This window comes from Pseudonaja textilis, chromosome 2 (genome assembly GCF_049901715.1).
Source record: "Pseudonaja textilis isolate UNSWEBS1 chromosome 2, rPseTex1.2, whole genome shotgun sequence".
Lineage (NCBI taxonomy): Eukaryota > Metazoa > Chordata > Lepidosauria > Squamata > Elapidae > Pseudonaja > Pseudonaja textilis.
The window spans coordinates 100,715,518-100,742,442 of record NC_141991.1 but is presented as its reverse complement, the minus strand read 5'-3'; the positions used below and the strand labels follow the sequence as shown (position 1 = coordinate 100,742,442).

At 34.3% G+C, this 26,925-nt stretch overlaps 1 protein-coding gene across 2 annotated transcripts in view; it reads left to right on the top strand.

Annotated features, from left to right (window-relative positions):
- Positions 1 to 26,925, top strand: part of STX8 (syntaxin 8) — an 80,611-nt gene that overhangs the window by 15,617 nt on the left and 38,069 nt on the right. For both annotated transcript variants that reach the window (XM_026696187.2, XM_087924726.1), the window contains exons 5-6: positions 6,971 to 7,095; positions 7,503 to 7,595. In XM_026696187.2, coding sequence (XP_026551972.2) covers positions 6,971 to 7,095; positions 7,503 to 7,595 — 218 coding nt within the window. The remainder of the gene's footprint in view (positions 1 to 6,970; positions 7,096 to 7,502; positions 7,596 to 26,925) is intronic.

The window sequence follows — 26,925 nt, the reverse complement described above, 5'->3', positions numbered from 1 at the left end:
GAAGAGAGGAAGATACAAGAAAAGAAGAGTCGTTAATTGAATTTCAAGAGGAATGTACAGCAGTAATTGAAAAAGAGGAAGGAGCCGTAGGTGGTGTACCCAGAGAACGAGAACCAAGATCTACTAGAGCAACAAATCCTTCTTACAAAGTCTAAAATGGATGAGAAAAAGTTGATTACAATTAATATAAATGGGCTTAATTCAGCTATTAAAAGAAGAAAAGTATTTCATAAGTTAGAGAAATTAAAATTTGATATAATCTGCCTACAAGAAATACATATTGAAAAACAATATGATCATGTATTGAAACGACAAAAATTAGGGAAATTATTTACAGCATTAACACATTGTAAAAAGAGAGGAGTGGTGTTATACATTAGAGATACAACCCCTGTGGAACAAATATGTACAGATGATGACGGAAGGATTTTGATGGTGGAGATAATGGACAATAATCTAAAGACACTTTTAATAGCAGTTTATGCTCCAAATGATAATCAAGAAGATTTTTTACAGGAAATTACATAAGAAAATAATTGAACTGGACTATGCTAATATCTGTCTGATGGGAGATTTTAATGGAATAATAAATAACAAATTGGATTATAAAACACAAAAAACAACAAACAAAACTAGAAAGACATTGCCAAAATCCTTCTTTCGAATGGTAGATGAGATAAACTTAAAAAATGCATGGAGAGAAATGCGGAAAATAAACAATATACCTTTTATTCAAATAGACATGCATCATGGTCTAGAATAGATATGATATGGATGTCAACAGAATTGCTTTCTAACATGCAAGACATTGAAATAGAAGCAAGTACCTGGGCAGATCACAATCCAATAACACTTGTATGAAAAGGACAAAAAAGGAGATCTAGATGGACTTTAAATAATACGATATTAAAGGAAAAAGACTTTAAACAGAAAATTGAGAGAGATTTGACTTTTTTCTTTAAAGAAAATACAAAAGAGGATACAACATTACAGAACCTCTGGGACATGATGAAGGCTTATACAAGAGGTTTGATAATGGGCTATACAAGGAAAAGAAATATAAAACAGAAAAAAATCTTTAAAATATTGGAAGATGACTACAAGAAGTTGGAAAAAGAACTACAGAAATTTCCACAAAAAAGGACATTAAAATTAAAATGGACATAACTAAGCATAAAATGGGGCTAATGGAAAAAGAAGAAATAGCACAAAAAATTAGAAATTCTAAGCAGAACTATTTTGAAGATGCAAATAAACCAGGCAGATGGCTAGCATATAAATTGAGAAAGGAAAAAGACTCGAGAAGAATAAATCAATTGATAAACGAACAAGGACATGTATGCTATGGAAATGCTGAGAAGAAAAAAATTATTCAAGATTACTATGGAAAACTGTACCATCAAGAGAATGTTCAAGAAGAAAGAATTCAACAATACTTACAGGAAGCAAATTTGCCCCAGATACCCAAAGATATTGAAACAATGTTAGAAAGTAATATAACAATGATGGAATTAACAGAAGCTTTAAAAAAGCAAAACATTGGGAAAGCACCAGGTCCAGACGGTTTGCCAGTGGAATTTTATAAGACATTTCAGGAAACATTGAATCTTCACTTATTAGAAATTATGAATGAAGTTATGACAAAGAAGAGAATACCCGAAACATGGTCAGAAGCATATATAACACTTGTACCAAAGGAGGACACAGACCCACAGCAAGTTAAAAATTATAGACATATATCACTACTAAATTCAGATTATAAAATTTTTGCTTCAATTCTGGCAGAAAGACTGAAAAGATATTTAAACAATTTTATTCATCCTCATCAAAATGGATTTCTGCCGAAGAGACAGATTAAAGATAATATGAGAATAATTTTAGATACACTGGAATACTATGAGGCACATCCTGAAAAACAAATGGCTCTGATGTTTATAGATGCAAAAAAATTTTTTGATAATGTGAATTGGCGTTTTATGCCGTTACAATTGGACCAAATGGGCTTTGGTAAAAAATTTATTCAAGCCATCAAAATGATATATCGTAAACAAACTGCAAAGGTTATGATAAATGGAGAGTTAACAGACTTTATAGATATAAGAAAAGGGACCAGGCAAGGCTGCCTACTGTCTCCTCTGTTGTTTGTGTTAACAGTGGAAGTGCTGAATAGGAACATCAGACAAGAAAAAGAAATAAAAGGAATGAAAATTAAAAAAGAAGAGTATAAATTACAAGCTTTTGCGGATGACCTGGTATTTATATTAGAGGATCCATTGGAGTCTGCACCTAAACTAATAGAAAAGATAGAAGAGTATGGGCAAGTAGCAGGTTTGAAAATAAACAAAGATAAAACAAAGTTTTTAGCAAAGAACATTTTAGTAAGATGAAAGAAAGAATTGGAGGAAGTTTTGGAGATCCAGGTCACAAACCAGGTTAAGTATTTAGGGATACATATAACACCAAGATGTAGCACACTTAAGGAGGACAATTATTTCAAACTTAAACAACAGATTGCGACAGATTTGATAAAATGGGAAAATTTACAATTATCACTGATTGGGAGAATATCTACAATTAAGATGAAGGTATTGCCCAGAATCTTATACTTATTCCAGACAATTCCAATCAGATTAGAGAAAGAATTTTTTGAAGATTTAAACAAAATAGTGCTAAAATACATTTGGCAGGGGAAGAAAGTGAGAATAAAACTTAAATTGTTACAAGATGCAAGAATAAGAGGAGGATTTGCTTTGCCCAATTGGGAATTATACTACCAAGCAACAAGTCTGCTGTGGGTAAAGGTGTGGATAACATTAAGGAATACTAGACTTTTGAATTTCGAAGGACATGACTTGCTGTTAGGGTGGCATGCCTTCCTCTGGTATAAGGGAACTAAAACTCAGGGGTATTTTAGAAGACATTATATTCGAGAAGCATTGTTTTCTAAACTGGGAGAAGATAAAAAAGCAATATTATTTAAAAATTCCACTATGGTTATCTACTATTGAAGCTTTTTCCTATCCAATAATATATAAAAAGGAATAAACAGTTAGATATGGTGAGATATTGAATGAAAAGGCTGAACTTAAATCTATGCAAGCATTGGAAGAACAAGGTATAAAAATGAATTGGTTTTTATATTTGCAATACAATCTAGATTTGATAAAGATGTTAAAACAGAAGGTATCTATGACAATGTCAACTGCGTATAAAGAAAATTTGTATAAGATGTTTTACAGGTGTCACTTACCCCCGACGAGAATTGCCAGGATATTCAAGGATAAATCGGATAAATGTTGGAAATGTCATTAGATACCTGGTTCATATTACCACATGTGGTGGACATGCTCGGATGCAAAAAGATATTGGACTATAATCCACACATGGTTGGAAAAAATGACAAAACAACACATAGACTTTAAACCTGAGATATTTTTATTGGGAATTATACTGGAAATATATTGTAAAGAAATATTTGATTGTAAATGTTTTAACAGCGGCTGGAGTTGTATTTGCTAAGAACTAGAAAAATGAAAAAATACCTATGCAGGAGGAAATCATTAAGAAAATCATGGACTGTGCCGAAATGAGTAAATTGACATTTGAAATTAGAGAACAAGAGGATAAACAATTTTATATGGTATGGGATTTATTTTATCAATGGTTAGATAAAAAGACATGGTAAAGAAATAGACTAGTAAGCCTTACAATAAAAGTTAATAGATTGATGTAGAATACAATATAAAATATATAACCATTGGATGAATGTATAAGATTAAATCATAATGAAAATTAGAATATCTTGTATAAAATGATGGAAAAATAGTCAAATGAATGTTTAATAATTGATATTATATAAGCACAAGCTAGATCGATAAGGTGAGAATTTATATAACTTGTGAGTAATGGTAAAAAAAAGTATAGCACAAAAGATTGTAACCAACGGACACACTGTATGTATATAATTGAAAGATGGTTTTTGTTTTTATGTTTTGTTTGTATGTTTGTTGTAAAAAATAAAAACTTGGTTTAAAAAAAAAAGAGTTGTAGAGCTATTCTAGAACAAAACTGAGTGCCTAAAGCATTACTGAAAATCTTTTGGTGAAAAGAATTCAACTAGCTACAGGTAATACAATACAATATAATTTATATCTATCATATTGTAATAGTAATTGGGTGTGGCAGAATAGATTCACATAATATGTTGGAAAAACTTGCTCCAAGCATTTGAGAAATTATAGTCTGTTGAAAGTAAGTAATCAGACTAAATTCTGAAACCAGTCAGCAAATATTAAAATAGCATCTTGGAAAGAGAAATTGGAACTTTCCATCTTTTGTTATTCATAGTTGGGGGTTTTCAAAATGCATAAATCACATTTCATAACAATTGGTGAATTCAAGTTGAAACACTTAGAAAGCTTCAAAGGCTATGTACAGACAAAGGCTATTTTACTATCCATAGAGGGAAGTGTGATTATGTAGACTAATTTTTGAAATCCTTGCTAAATGAAAGCCTCATTGTGTGGCCATAGTCAGGGGGAAATTCTGAATGACTAATCTGCATTACTTGGGAAAGTTTATAAGCATGAACCAGTGAAACAATATACTTGAGAAGATAAGCTACCATTTGTTAAAATGAGGCACAATTCTCAATTATAACCCTCAACATCTTTTATATTTGGGCAATTGCTAAGCCTTTTAATTAGTTAAATCTGCTCCTGTAATTAAAAGATATCTGCACACTCCACTCTGCTGTGAAGATTTCAAAGATTTACGTGATTAACTTGGCAAAAGCCATGGGTGGCTAATTGGATAAGCTTTAATCTTCACACTGCCAAAACGATACAGAGGAAGATCAGGTGGAAGCTGGACTCTGTTGGGTATGAAGGGGTTTACTCAACTTGTCAAAAAGACTTTTTTTGATGTTAGCAAACAAAGCAAGAACAACGGCTACATTAAAATTATGCCATTACATCTTTATTTTTGACATTGGTATTTTAAAACAGGAAAAAGATAGTGGAGTCTGTGCCACAGATTATGGGAACTAAAGATTTGCTTATAAATATCTTGGACATTTTTGCAGGGATTATTGCAGGGAGGATATGTTTTTTGGAGAATTAAGCATGTTTATGAGGCACATTGACAACTCTAGATCACTATCAGTAATCTCCCAGATAGACAAACCATCCAGAGATAAATATTGGGAATGCTAGGAAACAACATTTTATCATGCAAGGGGGACATGCTAGAAAAACTTCAAAAGTATTCAATAATTCAGTACAGAAAATTTTCAAATTTAAATTTGAAATGAAACTACCATTTATGCTAGGTATAAACCTAAAATATTTGAATAAGAAATATAATAATTTTCTAAAAATAAATTTTCCCAACTTTGGAAGAAAGATGCAATTCTGATCATATCTAATTGGGATTTTAAGCTTGAATATGTAGCAATGGAAAAATTAACTGTAAATATTCATAACAAAAGTTTAACCAAATCCAAGCAAGAATGGTCCCCATATATACAATATTTTATGTAGCTTATCAAATATAGACAACTACCACTTGATTTCTAAGAGGGTCTAAATTCTTGCAAACATTGCAAATTGGTTAAGGAACAAAGGAGAAGTCAGAAACCAAATAGCTTTTTAATTTTTAATTTTTTTTCCTAGTATGCATACAGTGGAAAAGTACTACAGTAAATCTCATGTTACTATGGCAATTGTGACCAGAATTTTGTTGCTAAGTGATGTGGTTGTAAAGTTGACATCAAGTGACAGCATTGCTTAATTACATAAATTCTGGCCCCCATGGTTATCAATAAGTGAGAATTGCAGTCATGAACTGAGTACCTCCTTACAAGTTCCTGATGGCTTTGAACAAACAAATTCTTTAGGAAAGCTGGCAGGGATTTGCCAATCTCAGGGAGCTTGTAAGCAGGTTGGAATGGCTGTTGGGAGGGCACACAAATAGCCTGTATGGTACAAGGGCTGCAGAGTTTGGGGTAGCTGCTGCCAGGTGGGGGAGTGTGAATGACAGTGGGTGAGTCGTTGGCACAACTGTAATCCAGCTGGGATTGTGCAAGGATTTATGGGTGTTTATTGAGGTGTGGCACAAGTATGTCAGGGCCAGGGGTGATTGCTGCTGGGTAGGGCAGATGTGCAGGTGGCTTCAGGGGGTCTTTTCAAAGATTTTCAAAGATAGAATCAAGAAAGAAAATACCAGTACTGTATGAGATATAGAGGTGTATGAGCTGTAACTGCAGCTTCATTTTAGGCAATGAAGCTACCTCATGCTAACAGGTAATAAAACTGTGTTTGTCAAGCTGATAGAAATTTTGAAATATTCTCACTATCATGGCATCAGAAAGGAAGCTTCAGTCATCCTATGCATGTTTATTTGGCGGTAAAGGTATAAAGCTAATGGATATTATGCTTATTTGAGCATATGCATTGCAAGTTTTCCATTTGATTTTAAGAGTATATAGGAATTTAGAATATTATTATTGAAAATGAAATTTTTGCTTTCCTTTTCCATTGCTTCATGCTGTCTTTGGATAGCGAGATTTGTAATGAGAACTTTTGTTAAGTCTAGAGAAAAAAATTGACAAAGATTCTTGCAATTAAATTAGTTTGTTTTCTATGTTTCTTGTTGTTGTCGCAGTCCCTAACTCTTTAAAGGAGACATGGAAAAGAGTGCCCCAAAGTGTTTTAAATATTTTAAAAAATCAGACCTTTTACAGATGCTCTTTCTGAATTAAATACTAAATTGCTTTTCCCTTTGGGGTCACTTGATACCTGATTTTTGTCAATGTTTTTACATGTGAGTGATATATTGCATAATTGGACCCCCCAAGTAAATGTCCACTGTATACCTATGTTCTTTGCTTTAATCTAAACATGCTGCCAGCAAAATCAGAATCCTGTCAGTGACAGGAGTATTAATTTGTTTTTAAATCACCCATTTTTAGGTCTAGCCTAATGGCAGGCGGGGTCAGAAGACCAATAATAAATCCATGGCTTGTAGAAGAGCCCGAGGAAACGAGAGGTCTTGACTTCCATGATATCCGACAGCAACAACAGAGAATTATAGAAGGTAAATCCTTCCTTCCTTGTTTTGTCCTGTCAACTTTTGTATTAGTTTTCTAGCTGATCACAGCCTAGATTCAAAAACCTTCCATTTTGTACTTTTGGGAAGTGGGTGGCTTTAAATCGTTTTTAAAATAGGTATAACATTTTTTTAGTATTTGTTTTGTCAAGAGTTATCTAAAATGTTGGCACTTGATTTTTTTGTTCTGGCAGTCAACTTAACAGCTTATATTTAATTGTTCTAGTATATTAAGTATATTGAGATTTGACTTTTCAGGTTATTATTCAGCCATTAGTAGGTTTTCTTTCATTTAAACCTAGTTTTGGGCATTTCCTCAGCAATCTTTATTTATAAGTCTACGATTTATTAACTTGAATTTTATATTCATTGAGCTTTTTTGCTTTCTTGTATAGAACAAGATTCCGGTCTGGATGCACTCTCTTCAATTTTATCTCGCCAAAAACAAATGGGACAGGAAATTGGAAATGAATTAGAGGAACAGAATGGTAAGTACATTAGGCAAAAGAATTTTTAGAATTTGATGTATCTATTAAATTCACTGTTATGTTTATTTTATTTATCCAGCCTTCATTGTTTTTATAAATAACTCCTATTGCCACTCCTTCCTCTTCCTAATTTTCCCTCAAGAATAACCTTGTGAAATGTGTTGGACTGAGAAGGCTGGTTCAAAGATACCCAACCGGCTTTCATGACTAAGTAGGGATTAGGCTCAGTTTCCTGCTTTCTAGCTTGGTGCCTTAAGCACTAGACCAACTCTACCTTTCTTAAACATTGTCTGTCTTAAATACGAAACCATATTTTTCAGACCATAATTTGGGAAATATGTCAGAACTACAAGGAAATACAGTTTACAAAACAAAAGAAAAACAGGCTCTTTAAAACGTTTGTTTTTTATCTCTCTCTCATTCATATCCAACAGTTACAACAGTCGAAGCTTACAGCAGTTAAAATGCAAATTATACAATACAAAAATAAAGAACAATATATTTAAAAGCAGTGGTAAAATTTAAAATCAGTGAAATTAAACCAGTTCAGATAACAAAAAAATGTTGGAACAGCAGTGAGGATTTAAAAAACAAAACAAAACCAAAGTTTTACTGAATACTGTGAGAGCCAAGTACATCTTCTTGGAGAATGGAGTCCAAGGTCTTGGAGCCACACAGAAGAAGATTCTTTCCTATGTTCCACATAAATGAACTTTTGGTAATGGTGGGAGGGGGATCTTCAATACAAGCATAATCACAAAAAGGTAGTCCTACATATGGTATAAAGTGGCCTCATGCCATGAAAGGCTTATAAAGTTCAACCGGTATCATTTAGTTGATGCCTAATAAACGCCTGGAAACTAGTAAAAATCTTTCCCATAGAGGTATCTTACAGTCTCTGTAATTCTACCAGTTAGCTGCCAAACAACTACGTTTTGTACTAATTGGCAATTTCTGAACCCTTCCAGGAATAGCCTCACAGAAAGAACAATAGTCTTATGCAACAGGCACAGCGGAATATAACCAAGACATGGATAATTGCCACTTAAGAATAGTTGTGTATTCTCAAGTGCAGCTTTTTCCTTACCTGAAATATTTCTATTTCCCAGGATTTAATTTCAACTTGTTCTCTTTCATTTTGTTTATTGCTGAGTTTAGGGTTGCCAATTGTTTTCTTGGGGTTAGATGGTGGGAAGGAGTAAATCAGAATATCACCAGCATGAAGATAGTAACCCATTCCAAAACTCTGAATAGCTCACTCAGTAGTTTCATCTATATCTTAAAACCCAGAAGACAAAAATGGAAACCCATGGATGTGATGGATCCGCAGCCAATGTGCTGAACTGGACAGCACCACAGCACCACCTTCTGGATATGCTCCATCAGAAAAGATCAGAACCACTGCAAAAAAGCACCCCTAAGTCCTGACTCAGCCAGATAGATCAGAATTATGCCATATAGAAATACTACATATGTATTTCATATGGCATAATAGAATACAGCATTAGTGCATAAAAATTCACAAAACAGCATATAAAATGTATATCAAAATATAAAACAACAGAGCAGTGAACTTTTTAAAAAACACACAGTGTGATTGATCAATACAGTTATGAATAGAATTAAAATATTAAATTAGCAGATACTGGAGTGACTAAACTTATGGCCAAATATCTAGGTTGTTTAGTCATTGGAGAGCAGTTCTCTTGAGATTTTGTATTTCATGCAGGGTTCCAGGGAAATTTCTGAGGGTTTCCACTGCTTTTATGTGGCCATTGTTTAACCCTACAGGGCTGGAGTATTTGGCCACCAAATATATCAAAGCAAGAGCTGATATCCTAAGTATTGTAGCCCTTGCTGTAGAATATTGGCCCTGATTTTGATTTTAAGTTTTTCTTAAGTCTTCCTTGTAGGTTAAGGACCAATCAAGGGTCATTCCTAAATGCTTTGGATTGTAATTAAATTTTAACAATTAGTTCCTGGATTCCACTTTCAGTGTATAGTTAGCTTTTATGTTGTTCAAATGAAAACGTGATCTCTTTTTCGTTGATATTAGATTTTAGCCTTCAGATTTCAAAAAAACCCATATCCATTTCCTTTAAATAATTTTTGAGAGCTTTTTCGGAGGTATTGAAATCTTCAGATTTGTTTTTATCAGTCTGATGTCATCAGTGTATATAAACTTTCTTTCAGCAGTGCCTGCTAAATCTGATGGATAAATATTAAAATTAGTGGTGTCAGCACAGAACCTTGCGGAAGGCTGTCATTTAACCTATACTTCTGATTAGTTTGGACATCTAAATGTACTTCAATGTATCTGTTTAAAAGCATGTTGTTGAATAGATGTATCTGTTTAAAAGCATGTTGTTTTCTTCCAAGATATGATATGTAAAAAAATTAAAATCATCCCTTCTCTCCAGACTCTATCATAGAGCAATGATAGGTCAATGCACATGGTGACATATTTTTTTTCTTTGTTAAAATCCATTTTCTATATGAGAGGTTATCGATAAAACCTGATCTCAACAGCTTCTTTTTTTTGTGAAAAGTGTTGAGTTTATTCAAAGAAGGTTAAAATACAAAATGCCGAAATATTGAAAAAAGGACATTTTTTTAAAAAAAATCCAACAAAAAAATAAAAATAAAAAGTGTCTTAAAAAGAAAAAAAAGACTTAACACATAAACAATATCCTGCCTAGCTGAATGTTGTTTGATATCGTACAGCAATTTTAGTTTCCTATTCCTTGAAAAACTGGCCAAAAGAATTTTACTATTGAACTACTAAATCTACTTACAAATTGTTAGCTTATTTATAAACTATATTAATAACAAAATAATTAACAGAAAAAGCATTACTAATGAATATATTATATAAAAGTATAAAATTAATAAAAATTGTGAGCAATAATAAGAGAGAGACAAGATTGAAATTTCAAAACCCTCTGTTAACAAACTATTGTGATCAACTCATAGAAAATTTATCACAGCTTCAATCAGAAATCACCCCAGATATTAACTTTAATTAATCCTGGATCAAATATCTGTTTTTGTGTCTTTATACCATCTCTTATCTGGTTGATTGAAAACAATAAGTCTCCAAAATCTCCAAAACAAATCTACTTCCTCAAAACACCCAGATAAAATTATTCCTCAATAATTTTAAAATTATTCCTTTGGGAAGCAAAGTAAAATACTTGGTAAAATCCCATTACCAAAGATACTTAAACTAGTGTTAAGGGTAGGTCTCTTTGTAGTCTGGGTCGAACTGATCTCGGGTATAGGCTCTTAGATGTGCTCTTAGATAAGGGACGGTGACAGCTTTTCCTTTGATCTTCTTTCTGGACCACAGTAAAATACATGGGAAAGTCCCACTGCCAATGAAATGAAACTTGGTTCAGGTTCAGTCTCTTTGAAGTCAGGGCCAGAAACTGATGGTAGGGATAAATTCTTAGAGGTTCCCTAATATAAGTGACAGTTTTCATTCAGACTTCTCTGTGGACCACAGTAAAATACATGGGGAAATCCCATTGCCAATGATACTGAAACTAACAGTATTGTTAAGAGGCAGGGCAGAGAATTCCTCATGCCCATTCATAAAACTACTGCAAAAGTTAGAGCAGTCACCATTCGAAGATTAATGTTGAACAATGAGTTTTCCATCATCAAGTCCATCTGAACTGAGTAAGAATGAGTGTAGTCTGATGTAATCTGGATGCATTTTTGTTACAAGAGTTCTGTTTGCCTACTGTATTTGAAAAGTAATCTGGAGACCATCAAGGAAAGAGCTAGAAATTGTTGCAACAGGAAAACAATATCCAATGCTTTTCCTGATGATTGCCTTTTCGTTTCTAAGCATTGTAAATATTCCAAAGTAAATATTTACAGCAGTGATGCATTATAACATATCTGGTATCTTTATAGAAAGATACACCTCATTTTTAGTATATTTTATTTATTAAGTATGGGTAATGCTGATCTGAGTACCGTATAACCTTAGAGAGGGAATAATTTGCATTTTAAATTTTTTCCTTGCAAACCACTAGATGGTAGCAGAAGACAACAAAGCCTTTCCTTAGACTATCTCACCGGACTTCTGGCTGAGCTGCCTAAGTTTCTGCAATGGAGGAATATTTTACTTTTGCTTCTCTTTCTCTTACAGAGCAAAAAAACAACAACCACACACCCACAAAGAAAATAAAAGAAAAAAAGTTTCTTCTATCTTTCAGCTTCTTTCTCTTCCCTTCCGTTTCTCTAGTTTGCCTGGATAAAAATTTAATCCCTTCCCTGTACATTTATTCACTCACTATATGATACATATTTTAGCTTTCAGGATTTTCATACTCTGGTCTGCAAATATATACAAGTTTTTCTTGTTAGTTTCAATGATTTCCTACATGATCGCTAACCGCTGCTACCTTGTATAAGACTAGAGAAGGTTTGTATCCTACTAAGAAGCAACTTGTTTCTTAGCTGCCATTCCTGCAGGCTTAAGTTTCAAAGCTTAGGAGAAGAAGGATGTCTGTGGTCCTGTAGAATAACTCATACGAGGCTAGTAAATAGGATCTGCAGGACTTACTTACGGAATCAAGTATCCTCCATATTTAAAGTAAAAACAAAAATTCAGAAACATGATAGTCCTTCATTTTCAGGGAGCGGGTTGGCAATTTATGAATTCTCACTCTTTAAGAATAGACCTAGAACGTGTGTGTGTCTGTGTGTGTGTGTGTGTGTGTGTGTGTGTGTGTGTGTGTGTGTAAAAGATTTCAGTTTGTTCCTAAATATCTCTTAAAGCAAAATGTTCATTAGGAGCTTTCCATGGTGCTACATTTACTGTCTATTTTACTTTATGGCATTATCTAAATGGATAGATCAGAAAATTAGCAGGCTGCACTCAAAAAATTATTCTGTTAAGCAGACTGATGAACTAGAAGTAAGTCAGTCACTTTTCCATATATTTGTTTAGGAAGAAAATGCCCAAGTTTCTTTTCTAACTAGTATCAAAAAGATAACTGGAAGGAGAAAGATGAAATTATGCCCTCTGTCCTCTGGCACTCTTTCTGATTTCCCTGCTGGGTTGGGGGTAAAAAAACCAGGCCTTTCATAAACCTTCACTTTATGAGATTGCTAGATAAGAGGAAGACTCTTTCTACCTGCCCTACACAGTGAATTGATGAGGAATGAATTGTAGAGCTGGAAGAGGACAATTAGACTATGTAATCCAATTTGAGGCTCAGAAGGGGAATTCAGAGTTAAAGAGTCCAGACAAATGTGTGTCTAGTTCTCATCTGAACATAACCTGTGAAAGGAATCTGAATCTTATTTCTGGATAAACGGTTCACTGTTGAACTACTCTGACCAGAATTTTTTTTTCTGCATTTATTAAAGATCTGCCTTCTTATCATAAATGCCATTATTCCATGTCCTGTGTTATGAAATAAGAAAAACTAGATTCCCCCTCCCATCCCATTATGAGAATTATTTCGGGAGTTAAAGAGTTCTAGCCTGAGTTTTATTTTTTTCAAGATAAAATATATCTAACTCAGTTTCTCTTCATAGGATTTCAGTTTCTAAATGCATGATCATCCTACTCTTCTTTTTCTGATTTTTTTTTTTCTCAGTTTCTTTGAATCTGCAAGATTCTCTGGAACTGTGAGGTCTTCTGAAATTTAAAGTACAGCTAAACAACTGAGATGATCTGATTTACTGAATTAATTGGAGTGTGACTAAAGTGAATAAAGGTGGGATTTTCAGTCTGCTAACTGTCTGCTTAGGCATTTAAATACATTTTCTTATTCATGTAGCAGTGTGTTAGCTAATATATGCAAGGTTCAGTGAAGAGACAAACATTAAGTGGTGTTTGCAAATAATTTGAGATCCCAAGTTAAATGGGATTAATTTGATCTTACATTAAGCCATGTAGTTACAAATATCTGACTATTTTGCCTCTCCACTTTCTCAAGCATTCAATCTATAACTTCAATGTTAAGCATTAAGATTCTACAGTGATCCAGATGCACACAGGATGAGGTAATTTGCAGTATGTAAGCGTCACACCTCTCCTCAACTCTTTTAATAAGCTTTTTTCTACACTTGAAATGCCAGGAAAAATGTGATTGATTTAAGGGATTCTGATAGTTATGATAAATGTATCCATGTTGATTTCTCCTTAAGCCCAGAGCATTGCACAATTGTATTGAACAGGTTGTTCAAGTAACGTAATTGTTTAGTGGATCCAAAGGGACAAATCCAGAACTTTTCCAGATTTTGGTAGGAAAAACCTTATACTTTGAAACACTTCCAGCTCTACAAATTCTTCAAATATTTGATCTCACATTTCCTGGGTTATTGAGTCTGTCAGAGAGATATATACAAGTTAATAGACCTGCTTTCTATACCACCCCAGGCTTATTCATTTGTGGCATATTGAGGGCATGATGGAATGAGATCAGACTTGAAAATAAGCTCACAAAAATTACTGTAGCCTTTCTCAATTGTATCAGCATGCTGAACTTCCATTATGGTCTTTAAAAATAATTTAAACATTCAAAAACACAATTTTAACTGTTCTTGGATTACAGAACTAAAACAAAAGCTGAAAGGAGAAAAAAAATAGGTGGGCATTTTTTTCAAAGAAAAGTAAATTCTAATTTGTATTCAAAGAAATGCAGCAGAATGCTTAGCAGTCATGGTTCCAGTTGCAAAGGTTTCTTTTTTTTAATCACTGGCTCCCTTTCATGAATTTTAAATAACCAAAGAGCAGACTTAAATTACTTTTATCCAAGCTGGTACTTGGACTAAAAGTCTAAAAGGCTATTTAACATTAATATTCATAACCTACAATGGGCATCTTGAATTAGGGTTTACTAGAATTTTAACTTTTTAAAAATCTTATGGCTCTGTTGAGATGCATAAAGATAATAGTCTCTAAGCAGTAATAAAGTCCTTGTTTTAAACAAATGATAAGCACTTGCTCATGACACTTAAACAGTATACAAGGGTCACTTTCTTAGGCAGCCAAACTGTAACTGTAACTTCGACAAATGGAAACATCTTACTTGAATTCTGCACTACAAAGATTTTTCTGGACTCCAAGTGGAATTTTATTTCTCTGCCGGTAGTCCTTTATTTATAACCAGTTGCTTAAGGACTGTTCGAGGATACCACAGATTTGAAAAAAGTTACAACCTGTCCTAGAAGTTACAACTGCTGCAATACTTCTGCAGTCATGTGACTACATTTCAGGCATTTGGCAATCATGTCCCACAGTCACATGATTGCATTTTGCAAAGTTGCCCATTGGATAAATTGGATTAGGACGTATCATCACATGATTCACCTAACAAGCATCGTAAAAAACAGCTGTAAAAATTGAGTCCAGTCATGTGGTGACTCAACTGATGGCCAAAATTCCAGGCTTAATTGTAGTCATAAATCAAGGACTACCTCTATTCACAACAGTGGCAAAATAGTCTATTCAAGCATGTTGTAACATCTCAGTTTGGACTAGATGCTTTGGCTGCATCTGAGAGGTTTTCCTATTTCAACATGGTGAAAGCCCTAATTATTCTGCTTTTCTTAAGTAAAGAGGAAAATACAGAATATTTTTCCAAGTTTCTGGAGATATTAAAAATGTCTTATAGTACAGAGGAAAGAATTCTATTGATATTTTGATCAAGCTTGAATAAATTGAATATTGTAAATGAAACTATAAAACAAATTATTGGGTTTATTCTTTGGTATGTATTACATCTTCTTACCCAAAACATGCCAAATAAGAGAAAATTAATTCATTAAGAGAAAAAAAAGTACTCCTTCTTGGCTGTATTTTGTAAAATACAGCTGTTCAGTGTCTTAGAGAACAATTATGTGTATTAACATTAGCAAGAAGCTTGCTTTTGGAACCATTTTCACTGGTTTCTGCTATAAGTAATTATAGGGGAAAGGAAAGTTAGTCATTGTAATAATAGTAATAATAATGTTTTCCTTGTAGTTTTGTACTAATAGTTTGTGGAATATAAGTATTCATAAAAGTATTGACATTGGTCATGTTTAAATTGTAGGTCATGAATAGCAAATTTAAACTGATTTTAATTCAGTGTGCTGGATATTAATACTGATTGTGTTATGAGTAAACCTGTATATTGATTTGGAGAATCAATTTTTAAAAAGTATTCTAGTTAATAATTTGGGGTATTTTGTTTTTAAAGTGTTTTAATATTCTTAAGTATTGATTTAATATTTAATAAATATTAAAGTTTCACAAGAAGAACGCACCTGCCCTTCTCCAAACAGTGTATCCCATTCTTGAGAATAGTTCAGAATGTTTTTGAGCTCTTCTGAAACATTGCAAGAACAGGGCATGCTATGGTATTTGGAAAATGGCCTTGAGAAGAAAACAGGATGTTGCCTCTCATAGGGTTAATCCGGGTGCACCTTGTCAACAGTGGGAGGAAGATGGCTAAGGTCAGCTGGCCACAGCAAAGCCTGAAGAGGTCAAAGGAGGTAGCAGGAGCTTTAGGCTGTGGTAGTTGGCACCGTGCAGTGCTTAAGGCAGCACTCTGTAGTGATGGTGCAGGGGCAGAAGTTGTGGTAGCCAATTGAGATTGCAGAGGACACCCACCTGTCCTTTTCCTCCTCCTTTAAAATTCTGCAGTGCAGGGTAGCCAAAAGGCAGAGATGGGAAAGGGAGGGGAGTTTAAAAGGAGTCAGTCCCTTACCTTACTACCGCTGGTTGGAAAGAGAAATAAAAGAGGCCATCTATGTCAAAATGGAACAATCCTCTCTCAACAGACGGGGAGGGATGTGGCATCATTTATCTCCAGTCTACAACATAATACTTTCAGCAGTTCCAAGAAGGCTCCCTACCCATTTCCACTACTCAGGTTATCCCAATAATCTGAGACAGATAAACACAGATAAACTTCCAAATGGCCTCAGAGACTCTCTAAAACAGAGGTCTGCAAACGGCAACTTTGAGACGTGTGGATTTCAACTCCCAGAATTCTCCAGCCAGCTGGAGTCCACAAGTCTTAGTTGCCAAGTCTGGGGACCCCTGCTCTAAAAGGATCCAAAAGACCAGCTGTTTGCAAGGAATATAAATCCTTCCTTTTCCCACCATCTAGTTAGAGCTGAAGATGCTTCTCGGATGAGAAGTGAAACATCTTCAAAGAATAATAAGAAAGTCCAGTTGCCTCCTTCTTGAAAAAGCACCTTTGGAACTTTTGCTGGATAAGATTTTTTTGTCTAATAAAAATGCCAGGCTCAAAGGCTGATGCTGTTTGAAAAGAAAAATTCTCTACTTTGTAACAGGGTTACAAGGGGAAACATGTAACAGGAGAAATTAATGTAATATAAATTCTAAATTTTACTTTACTACCTTGTTGATTTAAGATTGTTAAAGTTGGCCTATTAGATTTTTGTACCCTAATCAAACTTTAATGAAAAAAGTCCCTCCATTCCATCTCAGTTCTTTTAGGAATTGCCCATTCTGTTTTTAATTATTCTTACTTAAAACAGAGATGGCTGTTTTCAGAACGAACAGCTGGTTCATGTACGCTTAACTTGTCGGTCATCAACCTCCCTCCCATAAAATCCATCTTTTCTTTGAATTAATATCAGTTATTTGGAATAAAATTCTTTGAGGAAAAAGAATGATAAATATTTTCTTTCAAAATACTTCACTTTTTTTCCTTTATTTTTTTTATCCCATATGCAATAATAACCTTCTGTTTTATAGGCAATTTTTGGAACCTGAGATGACATAGCTACAAAAATTTTGATTCATTAAACCCATAATGCTGTCATATTCTGCTATACAAACTTCCCTTCTTTCCTTTAAGAAGTCTCACAGTGACTTACGGTTCACAACCAATTGAGGATAAGGAGATCCCTTTTAATTAAGTTGTTTAAAAGAAAAATCTCAGGGTTGTGTCTTTTGTGCTGATCAAACAAAAGTCACTAGAATATGAAATGGGCTTTTTGCTGCTTGCTTTACTGAAACTTCTAGAACTAATTCCACTGAGTCTGCAAGAATTACCGCATAAGCAGGTGGTCCAAGGTAATCAATACTAGATCACAAGGGTGCATAATCAGCCCATGATAACAATAATCCCAAAATCATTGATTAATGACTAATTGGGCCTGGGAACTTCATTGTTAAGTGATGAGGTTGCAAAGTGAAAATTCATGTGACTGTATTGACTTATGACGGCAGTTACAGTTGCAATCATTAAACAATTTGCATGTGGACATTAAGCGTCTTGTCACATGATCTGCAACTTCCTGCCAGCTTTCCCATCGACTTTGCTTGCCAGAAACTGGCAATAAGGCAGGGGTGAGATTCTACAGGTTCGCACCTATTCTCTAGAACCGGTTGTTAACATTCTAAGCAGTTTGGAGGACCGGATGTTAGAAGAAATTACTGACCTAATCCTGTAAGGAAGGCAGGAAGGAAACATTCTGGTGTTGGTTACAGAAACTGCCTCTCCATTAACTCCTATTACATTCTTGGCAGGACTAGGCAGCCTCTTCTCAAACATAAGAACAAAATCGGTGGTGTTTTATTTGCTGTGGCCTATTTTCCATAGCTTACTCACCAAGCATTTTTAAAAGATTTATGTGGCTCTGTTCGTACATGAATGATGATCCTTTGGCACTAGCTAAAACATTTAAGTCTTCAAACAAAACCCAGTGCTTCTCCTATTTTGCATCATATATTTTTCTTTAACCGTAAACGAGCATGATGCAAAACCATAAGATATTTGCTGCTGTCTGACATGATGTATATATCACTGCATTGAAGCCATATTGTGAGGCATGACAAGCTAATTTCATTTGCAAGTGCTATCTGTTCTATACAATCTGCATAGGCTTTTCATCTTTTCCTGAATGAATTTGGAGGGAAGGGAAGAAGGATTTCATATGCAAAACACAATATAACCCAAGACTTGGAAACTGCAGAAGAACACTTGAGAATATCAACAGATGGCAGTTGCAAAACAAGTTTGGACATCCCAAACATGATTCCATCCAAATTACATTTTTCCACGTCCTCTTTGTTTCTGGGAAGATAAAGATGCAATGCTAGAAACAAGAATGGGTTTGTTGGTATACTCTTCTGTGTATATCAGTAGCAACACATTTCATAATTTTGACCTATGGTATGTTTTCTAAAAGCATTGTATTTGATTAATATGATTATTTAAGTGTATGCCCAACCACTAATGCAGAAAGGTGAAATGAAGATTCTGAGAAAATTGAAAGGAAAAAGAAGAAGATGATATAAGGTGTATGCATTTGGTTACAGCAGAATGAATGTACTCTGATCTAAAAGATTAGATCATCATGGAGAACATCTATATGGTTATTAACAGTTGATAATGGCTTGTTCATATTTAATCAATTTAAATATTGAAATAACCAACCTTAGAAGTGTGGTGGGATGTTCTGTGCCAATGTATAGTTATGGCAGAGTTCCAGTTCTCATTTCTTCAGGTTTAATTTTTTTGTGTTGATTTTTCACTAACCTATTTTTTTTATCATAGATATACAAAGTATAAATGCTAAGTGCCTTAAAGTAAACAAACATGGGCTTATTGGTATACCATTTCCTGCCTAAACAGTGGATTGGACTAAAAGACCTCCAAGGTCCCTTCCAACTCTTTTATTCTATTCTATTGGCTAGAGTTGCAAGTGATACTTCGTAGTATCATACTGAGCAAATTCCTTGTCCTCGTGATTCTTGGTATAGTTTTTATGACTGTACTTTTTAATATGGAGAAGCCTTCCACTTTCAGCTTTATGTTCCTAAATCCTGTTTGTGTAGGATGAACTTATTTCCTCACTCCTTCTCAATATACATTTTTGGCATGTTTAATGATATGATTTTAGGATGAATGGATGGACCAGCGGGCAAGAAGGCAGGCAGGCAGACAGAATAAGTACCATCTCTAAGAGATGTACATTATATAATCCTTTCCTTAGGAAGGCTGAACAATGGAGGAATTACCTCTTGAGGAAAATTCTTTCTCTAGTCTTCTCCATATGTGCAGGAAAGGGAGTCTCTTTGTGCATAGCAAGGAAGTGAGGCCAATAGATTGCAAAGCATTGCATTTTTCAGTTATTCTCAGGGGATATTACACAAGATGATTAATATTTTAATGTCTTAAATTCTCGATTTTATTTTTAACACCAGCGCACTTTAAATCACATGGGAAAAATCTGTCTCTTCTCCAGTTACATAAACAACTGGTAGTATTGGGGCTAAAGATGAAAATAATTTTCATGGGATGAGAGAAGATATAGGACAGATTTTTATGTTTGACATCAAAAGTTCATTTTGCTGCACTTAGGTGTGAAAAAGATGTCATTCTGTAGCTAGAATTATAAAATTTGTCATTATTTATCTGACATATAGCAACTGTTCTTCATATTTTAGTAGGATATGCATATACTATAAGTTTGCCTTTATAACTCAGTTACTTTTATATAACATTTGTAACTATTTGTCTTTTATTTTTCAAAATGTGTGAGAAATCCATAATACTTTATGCAACTTAGAAAATTACTGCTTCTGTAAATTGATATAACAGAGCACATTGCCCAAGATTGTTAGAGATTTTTGAATTGTTTTATGGCTGTCCACAACTGTGCACACCTAGTTATTATTCCTGTGACTGGTTGCACAGTCAGCCAGATGTTTACACTGGATTTGGCATTTTTATTCACTTATTCCCAAGAACCCAGCAGGGATAGGCTGACTTATTGTTATTATTGTTGACTTATTGTTATTATGGTAAAATTAGTTTTTAATGGTCCCCTGACTCCTTTAGAAAACTGCCTGCTGAACAGTAAAACAAAACCTGTGCAGAAGTAATTTGCATCTTTTGGAATAATATACCCATTTAAATAATTTTGAGTGCTGCATGTATTAAATTGTGGTTGCTTTTTTAAAAAAGCAACCACAATTACGTATGTATTTTTATCTACCTTGTATGCAGTAATTTCTTCGAAAAGGTAACTTCCTGTAGTATATAATGTACAATTAAAAAAAAATCAGAGATAATTGTCCCTAATGTTAAATATAAGAAAGGGCTTAAGACCAGAATAATCATTACTGAATAAAATATATCCAGTAATGAATTAATTTTCATATGCTTACTTAATTTCATGTCCTATAAAGCCAAAAACAGTGTTTTGTCACCCAGCCATGAAATAATCATGCTGTCCAATTATTAATTAGCTTTTCCTTGCAATGCTATTCTTGAAGGGAAGAGGCTAGGGAGGGCGAGAAACTCCTGCATTTTCTTAAGAACATATATCATAGCAGCTAAGCAAAAGCCTTTGAGAATACCACAAGAATAAAAACTGTTGCTCTTCAGCAAAAGGGATCTGGAAGCATATCTGTCACTAAAGCTTAAACTGCAGAGAGGTCTTCTCAACTTGGAGTAAGATACATTTATCATCCAGCAATAAGCCTCCCTTTTAAGGAACCCCTCTGCAGCAAGCTGGCTTGCCCTTCATGAACAGCTTATCACATGCATTTTGGGACCAGTTGCTCCCTCTCAACTCAACACACCTTGCAATGTGTTTGTTGTTGGAAAAATAGGTGGGAACATTATGTACAGAGCCTTAGTTACACAAAATAAAGACACGTTATAAATCTAATAAATTGCTTAAAATGCTGATGAATTTGAGCAAGAAACTGGACCAGCTGTAGAGCAGAGTTAGGGATTAATCTAACTGAATATATATGGGCACTTTTATGAAACTGATCCATGGAGCAAAACTGAGCAAAGAGAAAGAGTTGGTTTTCCTTGATTGTATCTGGAAATATCAATCAGTGATGTTATCTTCAGAGCTACATAAGCAGACTGCACAATTCATTGCAAATAAAATTGCTTGTATTCATGCCAGAATTTATGCTACTTTGGACAATTCTATAATTAAGATGTCCTATTGTGTTTGACATATGTGAGCTAGATTGGTTTTCTCGCAAAGAAATAAGTTCCTTGTAATAGTTAGTGCCATTATTTCTCTCTTAGATCCTCCATTAACTTTTTTTTGGTAGGGAGTTTTTTTTTGTAGGGAGACTCAAGATTGGAGATTCTTTGCTTGTCTTTGGGCTGAAAGTAACTTTAGGAAAACAAGCTGAATCTGTACATGGAGAACATATGCGTTTCTATTGCTTTGGGTGGATGGACTTTAAAATGTGGGTGAATCTAGAATCTAAAAGTTGCAGGTGACTCAGAAAACACTAGCATGAATTTTAAGTAACAGTTCTCTAGAGGTATTTTATATCTCTGTACTGAAACATTGCTACATTGCTTTCCAGTTCCTTTCTGACCCTGATTGATAATACTTTGGTGTATAAAACCATGTACAATTCAGTCAAAGTAAAGCAGTACAATTTACTTCTAAACATTTACCCAACATTCTCAGGTGTTCAACAAGGCATCTTTTTGTGGTCCTGCCAGGCTATATCAGTATCATACAGTAGTAAAGTCTGTTGCTTGAAATTAGGGCAATAGCCTTTCTAATTGTAGTTTATGAATAGTGTTTTGGAGATTTCATGTTACTGTAATTGTGAGCATATATAAAAGCATGTTGAACATACAATTGTATTTGTTTTTTCCTTTTTTTACCTAATTTTATTTTGAAGCTAAAAAATTGTTTTAGGAACAAACTTCCTTTCATGTAGTAAATTCCTTAAAGCCTTTATATCAGGGCTGTCAAATGTGGGCCAGATGCGTCATGTGCTGGCCAGCCTAAGCCTGGTTTATTGAAGGGGGGAAAAGTCACGATACGTCATGTGACGGTACTGTGACGATGTGAATTTGACACCCCTGTTTTATATGAAAAGGTTGCTTCTCACAACTGAAACAAAAACAGTATCGTGGTTGATACTTATTCCCCTTACGGTTGGAGAAAAATTTCATACAACTTTTTTAAAAAAAGGTTCTTTGGAGAAATGCGAAGAGTCACACTTGAAATTGCCACATTGTCTTTTGTTTGTACCCAAACATAGAATCAACATTATCTGATTACTTTTAATAAGGACATTTTAGTTCAAATGTTAGTCTAAATTGCCAGTTAATTCAAATCATTCTTCCCATAGTTGCCAAATCTCTTTTGTGTGTGCTTATAGTAAGGTTGGATTTCTTATCATTTGCTTCATTGCTTGATAAGGCCCCTCATGGATATGAGAAGACTAAACAGTATCCTGTAAGCCATTCTCAGCGCAACCATGAGGAGAGTTTGTTGTATTTGATGGCAATTTAGATGCACATTGGGGGGGACGGGACCCATCCTTATTAAAAGGAGCTATGATTTGAGGCTTGTATACTAACACAGTTCTGATCTTTGAAGCAGATCAAATATTGTTGGAAGCAATATCATTTCCATTTGGGAAGTATTTCCCTTACCATTGATAAGTTTTCTTACCTGTGCTGTAATAGTTGTCTCTTGGAAAAGAAGACAAATGTGCTAGGAATACTTTCCTAGTTGTAAGGCTTTGGAAACATTCTTCTCATGATGAAAAATTAGAAACTCATCTAGGAAATTAAATGAGCATAGTGTGTGTGTGTGTGTGTGTGTGTGTGTGTGTGTGTGTGTGTGTGTATTATCTCCTAAGCTTATCATAAAAGAAGCTAAACTATTTGTGAGGTGTGATGCCTAGTACAAAGGGATTAGTGCACGGAGCCTGCTTTACTTTCTCTGGAGAAGTAAACAAACTGAAGTATGTGTTTCTCCTCTTCTATTTTTTTTCACAGTAAATCGTTTAAGGCTAAATAAAAATTGGTTAAATTAGGCATCTAGCACCTTGTTTATTGTGATCTTGTTCATCATACTTCTTAAAGTAGGCTAATAAAAAAAAAAGAACATTACTGTTCCTCTTCCTATGTACATGTGGTGGAAATTGGATTAGTCTTTGTAGGCCTTTAGATTTTCTTGGTCTGCCCTTTAAACAGAGGATGGGCTTACGGAAAACTTTGGGTGCCACCTGTATTGCAGTGTTCCCTTTTTGTTAATCGGTAATAAATCTTGATTTTGTTGGGTTTAGGAGTTTTACTTTTGGCACATATGTAGAACCAATTATGTCGTAAATCACCACTGTTTCAGCAGATGTCATTCTGATTGTTCCCCGCTACATAGAGCACTACTAGTAAAACATTTGAGGTCAGGAACTTGGATTCCTTAACCACTGTATTCAAGGAAACCCGTTTATTGTTCTGTCTCAGTAGAAACAGTTTATTTCTCTTAGACTTATATCACATTGGCAACCTATCAAGGAAAGTCATAATTACATTTATGCAATTGAGGGGGTGGGCGGGCAGAGGATTCATTAATCTGTCTTCATGAATTAAGACTACTTCCCTCTTTGTAGCCCTCCAGTATGTACCTAGCGGATTCTTAAGAATACAATATTTTATGTTCATTATCAAGCAAGAATTATGCTTTGGACACTGAAACAGACTGTTTGACCTATGTCTTCTGCATTGTAAAATTGTTAAATGTAGTCTTTGTACTTGAAAACTGTACAAGGATTTACAGAGACTTTGTTGCATATAACAATGCTCATCACAAATTATTGTGAGTTGGGTTTTCAGATTTCGGGTCAGGTTTCTTATTTTGATTTGTGTTATGGAAGCTGAATATTTTTTTTTTAAGTCAAAAGTATCCTTCACCTTATTCTGTTAAGTCTACTTAATTTTTAAAAAAAAAGCAAAATAGCAAATCTTGCTTTGGAAATAAACATTGGCAGCTTTCTCATTGTCATCAATTGAGTTGCATGCTTGCTGCTTGCTTGACTGCATTGTATGCAGTTGAATCATATCTCTAGGTTGCTTGGAGAGTATATGAGGATTAGGTACAATATACAAAAGTGCTTTTTTGAGAGCATCTAACATTTGAGAAAAATGCTTTTATGCTTGCCAAAATCAAGGGTGTGTGCTTTTTAATCTTTACCACCTGTTCTTTTCAGCTGTATAGAAAAAGGGGATATATTTGTTCAAATATTTTCTTTATGTGGAGACTTCCAAATGTTTCAAGTTCTCCTTAGTGAGTTTATGAAGAGGGTTGGATACAAAACCCATTATAAAAGTTCACAGTCTGCAGCAATTAATAATTCAAATTGGAAGCTTGCTACTTGGATGGGTTTTTTTTTTGTATGGTCTAGGTAAGGACCTGGAATAGCTTTTAATAGAGAAAGACTTGAGAGACTGAAAGTGACATTGGAAGACATACAGGCAGAATGATATCTGTCAGAGATTCCAAAGCATATTCAAGGTCTATGTTTCTGGTTTTGGTGGACACTAAGATCTGCAAAAGCATATGAGTCATTTATAAATTTAGGCTTCCTCTGATTGTACTGTACGTGAAGTAGAGAATTGAGAGTCATGACTTGCCAGGAAGATAAGTTCCTGACATGGGAAAGACAGTTGTTTAAAGTCTGAGTATTGGCACATTACAGTAATTCACCAGAGCCAAATGCATGGGCATACTTGCTCTTAATACAGCCCCTTTCACATTGGCTTAACTTTAGTGTCTCAGCTCCCAGCAGGAACTCATGGAAACTATTTATTATTTCTGACATAGAAGGTAAAATCCCTCTTGTTTTATTGAAAATACACTCTTTAAATTTTCATTTAGCAGCTGGTTTGAGTAGTCTGGTGAATGCTGGGAACAATTCTGTGAGAACCACAGCAATGTGCCAGAAAATGAAGCATCAGACCTTAATATGTCTGTTAATCATATCTTTTTATTGAAGAAATCTTCACATAAAATATTTAATCTTCTTGCTTCCCTGAATGCAGCTGATTATTGTTTAACAGATGAATATCATCCCTTTCTGATCATAAAAGACAAGAGATACAGAAATATAAAGTCTGCACAATCCATGCAACAAGTTAAAAAGATTTGTTTAGTTCATGATAGCTGTGGAGAAAAAGATTATCTATAAAATAGTTTTTGGTTTCTTTACTAACCTGTAGGTTTTAATGTGTAAAAAAATCCACCCCCAAATGAAAAGGGATGGCAGTCATGTTCTGTCTATTAGTAAGCATTGTCATTCATATATGCCTTTCAGTACGCAATCAGATAGGGAAGGCTTATATAAGTATGGAGATAGTTTTCTCAGATGGTGTAGTATTCTTTAAAAAGTGCTACTTTGACAGCTTGAGCTGTTATACTTCATGCATGAAAATTAAGTAATTTAGTTCAGTTCAGCTATTAGGACTGTGAAAAGCATTCAGAGGGAGCATTCATAAAACATGATGTGAGCAAGACACCTTACAACCAAATACTGAAGCAGTCTTATCCCATGAAAGACCTTGGTATGTCTGCTTTGAGAGTTTCACAAGCTTGTGCATGTGTGTATGTGCATATCACATTTCCTTCTGGGACTGCTAGTGAGGTGATGCACACATGCAGAAGCAAGCTGGAAGTGCCTTTGAAGCAGCTATGTTAAGCTTCCAGAAGCTCTTATTGTTTCAATGTTTTGAAGAGTGCTATTTCATGAAATGCTCACTCAAATGCTTTGTGTGGTTTTATCAAATATTCCTGATCACTTGCTTTTAGAGGGTGCCAAATCTTAATATACTAATATGAAGATAGGTAGATTTAATCTTCTGATATCTGTTGGAAAAGCGGATTTTATTCTGGAAATGAATCAATTCTAATATTCAGTTAAATAGTGTTTCATTTAAATGATAAAGCAGCCTTCAACTAATATCAAACCATTATCTGATAAAACAAAAAAATTCTGGGACAGAGTAGGACTTGGCAACATATTTGAGCCACAAATCTTTTTTTTTAGTCCTTGTTAATCTCATTGAAAATTAATGGGAAGAGTTCTCGATAACTGAAATTGTGAGCATCAAAAACTGTAAATTCAAATATATTTAATATAGTTAAAAATCAGCTTTAAAAACAAAACAAAACAACTCAAACCCAGCCTTGGACATGAGCCATGATTCCCTTGCATCATTGCTATGTCTTCGCCCAACCGCCAAAATGTAAATGTGATTTTGGTGTGGCTACTAAAAAGTTAGTCATTGCTGAGTAAAATTTATGCTAGGTAAGGTTTATGCTTAAAATAAACATGCATTTCATGTCATTTTATTTCTCATACCATCATTCTGTCAATAAATGGCTAGTGTGCAAATAAAGTGAGTAGTTTGTATATATATTAAAAGATATTCCTATACAAATTGTTGCCAGAACTGAAGTCAGTAAAAAAAAGAAAGAAAGAAAAATAAATCCTCACAAACTACTTTTTGTTTAATATTTGAAAATATAGAAGAAAAAAAATGTTGGGATAGAATCTGAAATC